Below are 13,420 nucleotides of genomic sequence, written 5' to 3' on the forward strand. Positions count from 1 at the left end.
GGGCCGGTTTTGTTCAATATCTTCATTAATGATCTGGAGGATGGCGTGGACTGCACTCTCAGCAAGTTTGCAGATGACACTAAACTGGGAGGAGTGGTAGATACGCTGGAGGGTAGGGACAGGATACAGAGGGACCAAGACAAATTAGAGGATTGGGCCAAAAGAAACCTGATGAGGTTCAACAAGGACAAGTGCAGAGTCCTGCACTTAGGACGGAAGAATCCCATGCACTGTTACAGACTAGGGACCGAATGGCTAGGAAGCAGTTCTGCAGAAAAGGACCTAGGGGTTACAGTGGACGAGAAGCTGGATATGAGTCAACAGTGTGCCCTTGTTGCCAAGAAGGCTAATGGCATTCTGGGCTGTATAAGTAGGGGCATTGCCAGCAGATCGAGGGACATGATCATTCCCCTCTATTCGACATTGGTGAGGCCTCATCTGGAGTACCGTGTCCAGTTTTGGGCCCCACACTACAAGAAGGATGTGGAAAAATTGGAAAGAGTCCAGCGGAGGGCAACAAAAATGATTAGGGGGCTGGAGCACATGACTTATGAGGAGAGGCTGAGGGAACTGGGATTGTTTAGTCTGCAGAAGAGAAGAATGAGGGGGGATTTGATAGCTGCTTTCAACTACCTGAAAGGGGGTTCCAAAGAGGATGGATCTAGACTGTTCTCAGTGGTACTGGATGACAGAACAAGAAATAATGGTCTCAAGTTGCAGTTGGGGAGGTTTAGGTTGGATATTAGGAAAAACTTTTTCACTAGGAGGGTGGTGAAGCACTGGAATGGGTTACCTAGGGAGCTGGTGGAATCTCCTTCCTTAGAGGTTTTTAAGGTCAGGCTTGACAAAGCCCTGGCTGGGATGATTTAGTTGGGAATTGGTCCTGCTTTGAGCAGGGGGTTGGACTAGATGACCTCCTGAGGTCCCTTCCAACCCTGATATTCTATGATTCTATGATTCAAAGCCGACCCAAGAAGATCAAAAAATATTATCAGAGAGACAAGATGGGTGAGGTAATATCATTTATTGGACCAACTTCTGTTGGTGTAAGAGACAAGCTTTTGAGCTACACAGCAGAGCTCTTCTTCAGGTCTGGAAGAGGTACTCAGGGTATGTCTGCACAGCAAAGAAAAACCTATGGCTGTCTGGTGCCAGCCAACTTGGGCTCACTCAGAAGGCTCAGGCTGCAGGTCTGTTTCACTGTTGTGTAGACTTCTGGCTAGGGGACTGAGAGGAGCAGGGGGTGGGGCCGGGGGGTGGAGAGGAGCCCTTGGCCAGCCGGCGGGCACGCCGAGAGGAGCAAGTGGTGGGCAAGGGAAGCCAGTGGGGTCTCGGGGCGCAGTGCAAGTGGAGCAGGCCGGGGCCCCTTCTGAGCATGGGCCCGGCTCCATGGTGCCACTGGAGCCATTGTAAACCTGGCACTGAAAGAGTGATTGCTTTCTGAAAAGTGTCCATCCACAGGTGATAGAGTGTTTTTGTCTTTTATCATCTTTCTGTGTGAGTTCAGTCAAGAGCGTTGTGATTGTATGATTTCACCCACATTGTTATTCTTGGAGTATTTGGTGCACTGGATGAGGTACACCACATGTTGTGAGAGGCATGTGCAAGACCCAGGGCTCTTGAAAGGTGTGTTGTGGGAGGTATTCATCATCATAGCAGTGGCAATATGTCTTCAATAAAAAGTATTATGATATTCAGTATGGATTCATATAAGATGATATTTCCTTATATAAATAAAATCCTTTATAATCTTCTCATTTTATTTGCAAGTAGTCTGCACCCATATATTGTACATACAATAGTTCAATTGTACCTCTTAAAATAGTTTAGTAAATTTCTGTAATACTCAATAAATGTCAGTGCAACTGGAATCTCCATGTGACCACATGGTTTTCCAGCTCCTTAGATATTTGAAATCACTGGAAAATCTCAAGTGAACCATTACTGGCACTAACTGGAGAAATTCTCCCAGAAAAGGTTGGAGTCTCTTGAACAGAATTATATCTAGATGAAAAAAATTCAGTTGAAAATTACCTTGAGACCCTTTTATTGTACTCTATACTCTGTGTTGTGGTTTCATAATGTTTGATATACAGGACAAGCACTCTGAATGATACAAGTCTAAACAGTGTTTCACTACCACTCAATAAAAGGGCACTCCTGATAAGGCTTACTAAATTCCAGATCAGTCAGTTTTTTGCTATTAGATTTATGAAAAGAGTTAAGCACAAATAATTTGTGTACTTGTATTGTACTTTCTTAAATCCCAAATCCTATGAGTATAGAATCTAAAATGTACACTGGTGTGTATCTCCTTGCCTCTCTGTGCCTTTCAGAACTGGGGATGTCATGCTTTAATTCCTCTGATTTGAATTCATTCACACTACCTCTTTTACAGACTTTTGGAGACCCTGTGTAGTGAATCATTAGCATGATTATTATTTCAGCCATAGTAAAATTGCACATCAACACTTAGCAAATGGGGGGAAATTACATTATCCATTCGGAATAATTTCCTACTATAATATAAATGTTACCCAGGACATGTCTTTGAAATGGATACCGATTCTTTAAATTCTTTCCTGTCTGTTTCAGGAAATAGTGAGATCCTGTTGATAATGAAGTACAATGTGTCTAAAGTTCACTTCTAAATACTTAGCTCTTTGCTGTAAAAGTCATCTGCATTCCCTTTATAATTCTGAACCACCAGAGATCTGCCTAATCTTGGAGATCTGATCCAATATCATTCAGAAAAATCCTTGATAATAATTCCACCATTCAGATCAGTGAAAGCACTAAAGCCTTACTGCTTGTATCTTCTTAAAAAATATCCTGAGGCTGGGGAATAAGACCTTGGCTTATGAGTTTGGAGATTTAGCTGTTTGCAAATAAAATGATTATTACTATTATTATTCAAGTTCTTAATCAACACAAGCAAATGGCATCTATTTGTTATCATCCTTTCTACAGAAGACAAAGGCTCCAGTCCCTATGGTGCTGACTGCTGGCCCCAAGTGGTTGCTGGATGTGACTTGGCAAGGAGTAGAAGACAACAAAAACAACTGCATCGTGTACAGCAAAGGTAAACACAAGCTGATTTTCTTCTGCTTTCTTTGCAAGGAATTAATGACAGCATTGAAACATACCCATTGCATAAGAGAAAGCAAATTGGAGAAGTGTATGTTTCCCTTGTCTTGTATATAAGTATTTCTTATTCCCCTACTTCACATCTTAAATAAAATTGTTTTGCTGTCTTTTAATAATAAAACCACCACGCTCTGTCTAATATATTAAATGCTTTTGAAGCAGAGAGTCACCACTACTCAGGTAGATGCCAGATATAAAATATCATGCTCATTTCACCCTCAGAGTCAAGGCCTCATGGGAAATATTAGATCCATATTGTGTGTATACTCTCTAAGTGAGTTCTCCCTGGCTTTTTACATGTCATATCAGCATGCATTGCTCTATGGCATATTATACTGCAGACTGTTACGTGAAATGTTGTATGCAGTGTAGAAGTAGCTGTGTGAATCCCAGGATATTAGAGAGACAAGGTAGGTGAGGTAATATCTTTTAATGGACCAACTTCTGTTGGTGAAAGATACAAGCTTTTGAGCCACACACAGCTCTTCTTTAGGTCTGGGAAAGGTCTTGAACAAGAGCTGTATGTAGCTTGAAAGCTTTCCTCTCCCACCAACAGAAGTTGGTCCAGTAAAAGATATTACCATTAAAACCATTACATGGATTAAGAATTCATGTCTGCATGATCATAGAAAATAACAGCAGCTAGCTTGCAGGGTCATTGCCTTTGTCATTCCAGAGTGTGACATCAAAATATGTTGAAGTTATTTTTGGTAAATTTTCTGTACCAAGATAGAGTATCATGATGTCATATTGTAATGCATGGATGAACTGGAATGCGTACCACTGCCCTCTTTGGGATGGAATGTCAGGCCTGCTCAAGTGAGTGTGACTGCTTTGCAGCCGCACAAAAATGATCTAAGTAGGCTTGGCAGAAATCATGTTTATATATATATATATAATTTCAACAGATAAATCAATGTTTATTTTTAAGCATTTTTTCTAGTTTTATCAATTAAATTTTCACAGTTGTGCAAAATAATGGGGTTTAAGCATTTTTTTTTCAATTTTTATCAATTTAAATGTTCATAGTTGTGGGAAATCAATGCGCGGATCAGACAATAATAATTTAATGACAGTAGTTGTTAAGATTCAAAAAGTTAAAGCTTTATAACTGCTAAAACACAACAAAAACCATAAACTGTCAACATCAGATGTCAAAATATGCAAAGTAAATATACTGAAATCAACCTCTATTAAGTTATCAAGCAGCATTTTTCTTACTTTGCCTATATGTACATTTCAGTTACTATTGATGGAATTATTTTTTTGTTGGTTTGTGTGTGTACGGTGAAATCAGTATTCACTGACACTTACCAATAAAAATCTAAGCCTGCCAAGCCCAGATATGTGTCTTATTATTCCCATACGTAATATCTATTTTAGCTCAAGATGTAAAGACTTTTGGAGCAAAAGGCTCTGAGTTCAATCCACAATGCCGGGTGTGTGATATAGTCAGCAACCATGATACCTGATGTCTCCATGTGCAACCATGGATATGTTACAGCATTATAGGAAAAGCAGCACATGGCATGGGAACAACCCATCAGCTGTTGCTGTTTTTGGCTTTCCCAAGCAAGATCTGATTGCAAAACTATGATTCTCTATCCTTGTGTTCAACTCCCCAATCTCAGTGCTTTGTGAATACTTCAGAACTTGTACTGCTTTTGTTTAATTTCTTTTAGGTTTTATGTCTAACCAAATAAACCTACTGAGATCAAAGATTTGTTTACTGCGACAACCTAGTGACCATTTCAGCATCCAGGCAAATAAGCACCCATATCAATATATTAACATACAAAACACTAATCATAACATCAAAGACTCCTAAAAACTTACTAGAAACAATTACAACTTGTTCCTATAATCATTGCAATTTATATACTTATAAGAGGATTGCTTTTAAACTGCCACGAGCCTTTGAAAGTTGAAACGCTGAAAACAGGGAATTAGCATGTTCAAAATGAGTTGCACACCAGGGTCTTACAAATTCTTTCTGTTATAATTACAAAACACCAATATATTAATTCTGTAACCTGCAGTACCTGAAATACCACAGACATGGGCCCAAATCTATAAGGGGATCCAGTCATGCTTCCTTAGGAGCATTGCGATGAACTGCCCAAGTGGGAAAATTTGTGAAGTATTGTGTGTGTGGTATGGCAGAGCTTCTTATGCATTCAAACTGCAATTTATTTTGAATAGTGTTAAACCTGCTTCGTGGACAAACTTTTTATTGTAGAAACTTTCTGTTACAATAGGAATTTTCTTTCACTTTTACATATCTTCTGAAAATTCCCATAAGACAGTGTCTTGTCAAGTACATAAGCCTGTATTATTATTATAATACTTAGTACATATACAATACTTTACAAGTATTAACTAATTGATTAAACAGATACATTACTATCTACATGAACACATCTATAATAATATGGAGGAGTTTTGGAATAAGGTAAACTTGTTCAGTTTGATGTACAATTACTCTGAATGAAAGAAAACATTGTTTATTTAATTAAAATGCACCCTATTTCACTTAAATTATTATGTTTCTTATTTCATATTTCAATACATGGTCACATGGTATTGAAAGGGTAGCTCTATGGAATTGTACTGCAAGGTATCTCCTGTACTGGCCAAGAGAAACTTTGATATCCCAGCTGCATTATGTAAACACATATTATTACAAAATAGGTGACAAAAGTCTGAATCATAATTGTAATTGTAAATTAAAAATCTGAAACTACATTAATTGAATTTGCAAAATAGATTAAATATATGTGGAATGTTCACTGCATTCTCTACCCATTGCACAGTTTGGGTTGGGTATTCTGTGGTTCATTAAGCACCCAATCCTGCAAATTCTCAGTGCCTGGAACACCAATGGCATGCAATGGGTTTTCTGAGTCAGAAGGACTTAGGGGACTGGACCTTAAAACAATACCAAATATAATATTCTCAAAATAAATAAATACAATAATGCTTCTTTCTTCAATTTGCATTACATTTCAGATTACATTGCCTTGATTTGTGTTGACTTTCTGTCTTCCATACTGTCATTACTTCAAATATAATAGCGTTAGGTGTCATGAAGTTGTAATTTGATGTTATGTTGCAGTTTTTTTAGTGGCTATGGTTGTTTTTCTTAACTGCCCATTGTCATTTTAGAAAGTAGTTAGCTAAACCCAGTGTGGGCTGATTGGGTCGTGTGTCAGAGGTTATTCTCAGTATACTCAAGATAAGATGAGCAGACTGAGCTGGCACATTCCTAAAAGCAAAATATTGCTGAAAATCAGCTAATGTTAAAAATTTAGGGTCAAATTTTGCACTCAGAAGTTGCATAAATCTCTAGTTTTGTGTGCATCTGAGAACAGAGTTTTGCCCCCAAGTAGGCTGTATGAACATAGGAATGGCATTCTTGATTGCCTGGTCATTAGAGGCTGTAATAATTAAAGTAATGTTCATATTGCAAATAGAAGGTGTAGGGGAGATTTTCAAAGGCACAAAGGGGAGGTGGGTGCTCAACTCCCATCAAAAGTCAATGGGAGTAGGTCACCTAACTCTCCTTTTTGCCTTGGAAATTTTCTGCAGTATTTGTGCTTGGTGAGTGAACATGAATTTTATATGTTTATTTATAGATATAGGGTTGGATATAGGAAACATAGGGTTCTTTATGTTTATATAGTGGAATGCATACTCAGTTTCCAAATACTGACCTATGACGTTTGCAAATTCCAGTACATAGGTCGCTTGTATTTTTAATGTTTGGGTGTCTCTGTTTAACTCTCATTGACTAAACTGTGCATCAGAAAATACTCAGTGTGAGCAGACTATGAATAAGAAAATAGCTAATCATTCAAGGTTTGAAGGCAATGATATTTAGTATCCTTTCAGGTCATGTGTGCATTAGCATTAAGACTAATGGTGAAAGCAAAAAGTGTCCAATTAATACAGTTTAAGCAACTACACTTTTTTGCAGTCCATTTACATTTCTCTTATTTTTGTATAATGTAAACTTAGTTTAAAAGACAAGAGAAGACTATTTTAAAACTATATTTAAATCCAAAAATGTCCTGTTTTATTTTTTTTAATGATCACTTAGAAACCACAAAAGATAAACTATTCAGTGGTTTAAGAACTCTCCAATACATAATAATAGATATTTTAAACCAGATTTTAGGAATTGTGCTTTATATAGACTTGCAAATGTGTTCTTTCAAACAATACAGGTTGAATGATTCAAAATACAGCTGCTATTGAAACAGACCAAGATGGTATTTATGCATGAACTGTATGTTCATAGCAACTTAGTGTACTTGAGAAGCAGCCATGCCTAACACAGGATTATGCAAAAATTTAGGAGAGCTATAAAATTGGATCTATGAATACATCCACAAGCTAAGAAAGGGCTGAGGTATTACCTAGAAATCCTCTGTTAGGAATTTAAGCAAATTAAATGGGACTGAAAATAAGAGAATAGAAACAATATGCAAAATTCAGTTGCACAGACTGCAATGCACACTCACATACACATATTTTTAGGTGCATTACTTAAACCATTCTCACTTTCATATGTAACCTATGGATACTGTATGTTTTGTGGCATTATTAAAACAGGGTGCCTGTACAAATATTTAGCTGTGGGAATTATAAAATCATAAGGCGATTAAGTTAGCTAGTTGTGAGATTCCAATATTGCTTTTTAAATGACTTCAGGATATAGGAGGTGCTAAGGTTATTATCTGTTATCAGGAATACAGTGGAATTGTACGACTGGATAATAACTAAACAACTGACACAATGTAAAATTACATTATCAGTGTGTTAAAACAAAATTGCGCCCTAAAGGAGTCTACATGCCAGCTCAGAGCTGCAGTGTAATTATGCTTAACTCTGATAATTAAAATACAACGGAGATCAACAGAATCATTTTCATTAAGAAAATTATTAATGATGGTGGTATAACAGTAATTGATTGCAGAGCACCACAGGATAACTCCACGCAGTAAAACCAACATGTTTAATATATGTCTAAGGCTGCTTGACTATGTTGCATAAGACTGAGGGTGTTTAAAGTTCACATAGGAGCTGTGGAGCATGTTTGTATTGGAAACCAAAGATCATAAAATGGCTGCTTTTAAAACTTCAATTTGGATTCAGATTTCCATGTTCTTCAGGAATGGTTTGAGGTCAGGAATACTGGCCGACTGGCCTTAGAGCTACTGAAAAAGAGCCATCTACTGGCCCAGTTGTACAGCAACAACAACTCAAATATTTCTTGAGCCTTCTGTCATTTCATTTCATGTTATGCACTGGTTGTTTTTACATTTATGTTAGTGATTTACTGATGTTATTTCATTCTCTGTCTGGCCTTACTGAGTAGTTTATGCCCTTAGTTATTACTAAGAGGCTGCAGCAGAAAAAAACATTTGTTCTTACCCCATTGGTATTCAAAAATTATTAATGATTTGTTTGTAAATAATTCTACAGAGTGATATTGTTAATTGCCCCAGTAGTGTTTGATATGTGGTATTAAATACCATGAAAACCTGTATTCCTCCACAAGTGAAACTGCAATCACTGCTAGCTGAGAGTCTAAAACAAAATACAAAATCCCAGTTAGAAAGGATGTTGCCTTAGGGTAAGAACTAATAGTGCTTCATTTTATTTTTGTAAATACAAAAATGGAAAAGAAAAAAAATCTATTGAGGAATGATTCACCACATATCTAAGGCTTGGATTCTTGTTGTTCAAACAGATGTTACTATTAAAAGCTGCCCCAAAACGTCTATTCTCTGATCATAATGGTGAACAAGTCTGCTAGGGTAGATTTACAGGATGAGATTAGTTAAAATGACAGATACCCACACTGAAATTGTGCCATGTAGCAAATTTATAAATAGGCAGTGTTAAAAAAATAGTATAGGCTAGGGGACAGAATTGGGTACCAGACTCTCATGAGTTCTAATCTCAGCGCTGCTAATGACTTGCTGTGTGCCCTTGGGCAAGTCTCTTAACCTTTATGTGTCTTAGTCTGTAAATAATACCTCTATACTGACCTCACTAGTGTGCTGTGGGAGTTAATTAGCTAGTTAGCTAATATGTATACAATGCTTTGAAGATATACAACTGTTGTAAAAGGGCTAAGTTACTCTGCCATACAGAACTGAATATTATTTTTAAATAATTTTTCTTGTTTAAAGAAAATTTAATCTATTTTACCTTTGTAGTGAAGAATTTTAATTTTTTTCTATAGTGACGTAGGATTACTTTTCTGTAGTTGTTCTGTGAAATTCTTGATACCATATCTTTCTCCAGCAAGTGAGTTCTCCAGTAGCAAATGCATTTCGCAATTTCAGCCAATACAATGCTAAATTGCTGTACAGACACATAGCATCAGAACCCTAATGAGGTATAGGTCAAATATTCTTAGGATATGAGTGTATTTTCTTGTGGGTCAAAGGGAAATTTTTTAATATGCCAAAGGTTAACTTGGAGCATATACTTCAGAATTCTAGGTGTTCTTTCACATATTATTAAAAGCATATTTTGTTTAAATCCCTATGTGTATAAATATATACTGTTATGTTCTGTGTAGACAATCAGAATGCAATATCTGTACAGAGAATGTTAGTCCCCATGGACAGCCTCTATTTGGTAAACATGCCTTCTGTGATGTTACAGATTTCTTAGGGTACGTCTTCACTACCCGCCGTATCGGCGGGTAGCAATCGATTTATCTGGGATCGATATATCGCGTCTCGTTAAGACGCGATATATCGATCCCCGAATGCGCTCACCGTCGACTCCGGAACTCCACCAGAGCGAGCGGCGGCAGCGCAGTCGACGGGGGAGCCGCGGCCGTCGAGCCTGCGCCATCTGGACCCCAGGTAATTCGATCCAAGATACTTCGACTTCAGCTACGCTATTTGCGTAGCTGAAGCTGCGTATCTTGGATCGATCCCCACCCCCGTGTACACCAGCCCTTATTGGCTATTTGTGTGTGAAAGTGTATGAGTTTAAATTTCTCTCTTTGTAACGCTCTGATAAATTGTAAAATGCTGTTGTCAGGAAAAAAATCAGATTGAGTGTGTGTGCAGTGTACATGTATAATAATAGCAATGTCCAATCCTTCTCTGAATATCTGACGTGTGTTGGAGGAATGGGGCCTGAGATTCTTTCCCACCCATTTAGCACTAGGGCAGTATACCCTCATGACCACTAAGAGAAGGGTTAGCAAATGGGCCATGACAAGTAGAAAGAATGTACTGGAAGGGCACCATTCATGCTGCTCCTTTTTGGAGAATCATTGAGCTGGCAGGTTGGCCAAGGAACCTTCCGCACACTCACCCCTGCTACACCCTATGTGGCATCAGCAAGCAGGGTAAGATATTGTATTTATTGTTTATTTATGATAGCACCCACTGTGTCTTGGGTGCATTCCAGAGAGACAAGAAGGCATGAACAGTACCTGCCCCACGGAACTCACAATCCAAAAACAGAGAAAGACTGAGGTTTGGGGAAGAGAGAACAACAAATACTTTTTCTTTCATTTTTTACTTAATATGCTTGTCAGCTGGTTTCACTGTAGGGAATTAAATGTGGAGAGGATAGGGTCTTGTGAATGACCTCAGAAAGGCTGTACTGTATATCTCTACTGTGTGTCTGCTGTATTTACCTAAAATCACACGCTTAATTCTTCCAGTCCCTCTAGATGTTAGTCATGTATTTTGCTTGTCCAAAAATGCAGCACAAAAGAACTGATATAATTCCTTCATCAAGCAATTCATTATTTGTGCATTTCATTGAAATGTCAGCCATGCCATATGTTAATTTTGGGTTGTTTTCTCTTTTGGTAGTATGTGCAAATTTTTGCTGTGCTCTCTGACAAATATTGGGACATTTATTTTGTTCTTTCAGAGCTGAATTCCTTTTATTTTCAGGGAGGGTTAGCTACAGAACACTGACATATGACTTCCATGGAATAGTAGACTTTGGGAGTGGAGCAGCAAACAGTGCCTTGAACTGGGACATTAATTCTCATGCTCACCCATGAGTGTATCTTGGGCACAGAAAACAAGCACAGTTTGAACTGCACACTGGAGCCTTGTGAAAATAAATACTTCTTCAAATTTAGATCCACTTGCAAAAATTAAATAAGATAATCATGAAAAGATTTCTGTTATTAACCTCAATATGTGGGGAGTATATTTCCCCCTGATTTTTCTAAATAAGTTTCAAGGGAAATAATTGGTACTTAATGAGAGCCTTTGTCAATTCCCTGCCCCTGTCCGCAGCTACACACTAGTTATGAAATGTGATTTATTTTCCTTTTACTTTTTACTCGGTTCACGTTTATTTTGCAGACCCTTATGCTAAATAAATACTTGGGGTTGGGGGAAACCACAGGCCTCATGACCCCTCTAGTTTACAGAGTGTTGGCTGTCATCTTCCCTGCAAAGTTACAAGGGGGAAAAAAACAAATTTGCTGAGCCACACATTTCAAGTTGTTGACAACCCCATCCACAAGAAAACAGAAGAAAATATATATGCACTCTGTCCTGTCAAAAGGCTTTCGCCTTATCTTGAGAGACTGTCAGGGCAGGAACATCATGGAATGGACAGGAGTCTATTAAATTAATAAGCTGCTGGATGGTGTCTGGAGAGTTATGATGCTCCATAAATCCAGTTTGATCATGGTGGACAAGGTTTAAATCTGAAGACTTCTAATACACATCCAGTTCTTGGATTGGATTTGAAGTTTTGTGCTGGAGACACAAAGATAGTCCTGCAGCTTGTAAATTAAGATTTATCATTTTTTCATAGGTTTTTTTTTTCCAGTTCTTGACAAAAATGAAAGCGCCTTAGGGATCCTGGCAAATGTTATTGCTTGAAATGAAAGAGCTGTTGTCAAGGTGAAACCATGACCTAGAAGCCTAAAATCAAACTTGGTCATTCTTTTCGAACAGCCCCATCGGAGCTGTATGTAAAAGGTCTATGTGGAAGGAAACAGGGCTGGATTTATCTGTAGCTTGTTTTATAGTGATTCCTGTCAAATAATGCTAGTCTGTATTTATGACACAAGGGAAACTAATGGTGGCAGGTATGCCATATAGAAATAGAAGGGGGGAAATATAGAAATATATTCTTTATCCATTATAGAAAGTATTGTGTGATAACTGTCAGTATGCTATAAGGCTTCTGTCAACCTTACCTTCCAAATACATGAAGCCTGGTTATAATAATTAAGAGAAGGTTCTTTCATAATATTCAAGATGCTTATCTACCAAAAAAAATAGTTTGAAATTTAACACAAAGTAGATATTGACTGTATATGGCAAAATAACTGCCTGGAAAAAAACATTGAAAGCACTTGAATGTATTTGGTTTCTAGCTGGTTACAAATAAGTCAGTTATTGCATGAAAGAAGGAATTTTGGTCTCTAGTCATCAACCTCAGGCAGATGATGTAGAATTAGGTCACTATGCTCATTTTTTTGTTAATTTGGAAACTCAAACAGGTGACTGTTTTGCTTCCTTATACTGTTGATGGCATGACTAAGCATTTCTAGCTTCTGAAATTACCCAAACGTATATAGGGCCTTACATAATTTATTAATTAGTAATACTTAGGATCTGTGGTATTCTTAAAACCATTTTATGCTCATTTTGTTCCTATTGTTAAATTACAAGCTTAAAGAGACTGGTTGGCATTAAAAAGGATAAAATATTTTGTACGCTGAAAGAAATGCATTGGTCACATAGAAACAGTGGGGATTCTGAGATATGTTTTCTGACCTTACAAGTGGATTCAGAACTGTAAGAAGTTAGAAAACCTCTTGTAGTGAGTAAGTTTGGGTTCTTTTTTAAAAATGTGGCCAGCTTTCAAACCTGAGTCATGCTCTTACCTGTTTGCCTACCATCTACTACTAGATTTCGTGCCAATGCAATGTAATGTTGGATATTCAAAAGGGACATACCCTGTACATACTGGAGGTATTTTTTTCAGACTACTGCTACATCAGGCAGCGATGAGATGGTAAGTGTCAGTGAAGAAGGGAATATCAATACCTCACCTTATACCTTCTTTTTAACCAAGGTATAAGGAAATCCACTACAAACCAGCCATTTCTATCACATGAAAAGAGCTTCTGTTAGTAAACTGAAAACAATTATGGAAATGGGAAAATACATAATAAATTCTAAACAAAATTAGGTGAAGATTAAAAAATAATAATTATAGCCTATCAGCCAAATACTGCCCTTCCCCACATGAA

General features: G+C 37.5%; 1 protein-coding gene across 2 annotated transcripts in view; it reads left to right on the forward strand.

The window, feature by feature from the left end:
* The window catches only part of ZFPM2 (zinc finger protein, FOG family member 2), a 446,961-nt gene that overhangs the window by 306,422 nt on the left and 127,119 nt on the right, over positions 1–13,420 (forward strand). For both annotated transcript variants that reach the window (XM_024194500.2, XM_026663844.1), the window contains one exon: positions 2,971–3,082. In XM_024194500.2, coding sequence (XP_024050268.1) covers positions 2,971–3,082 — 112 coding nt within the window. The remainder of the gene's footprint in view (positions 1–2,970; positions 3,083–13,420) is intronic.

This window comes from Terrapene carolina, unplaced genomic scaffold, assembly GCF_002925995.2.
Source record: "Terrapene carolina triunguis isolate 2854851 unplaced genomic scaffold, T_m_triunguis-2.0 Scaffold58, whole genome shotgun sequence".
NCBI lineage: Eukaryota > Metazoa > Chordata > Testudines > Emydidae > Terrapene > Terrapene triunguis.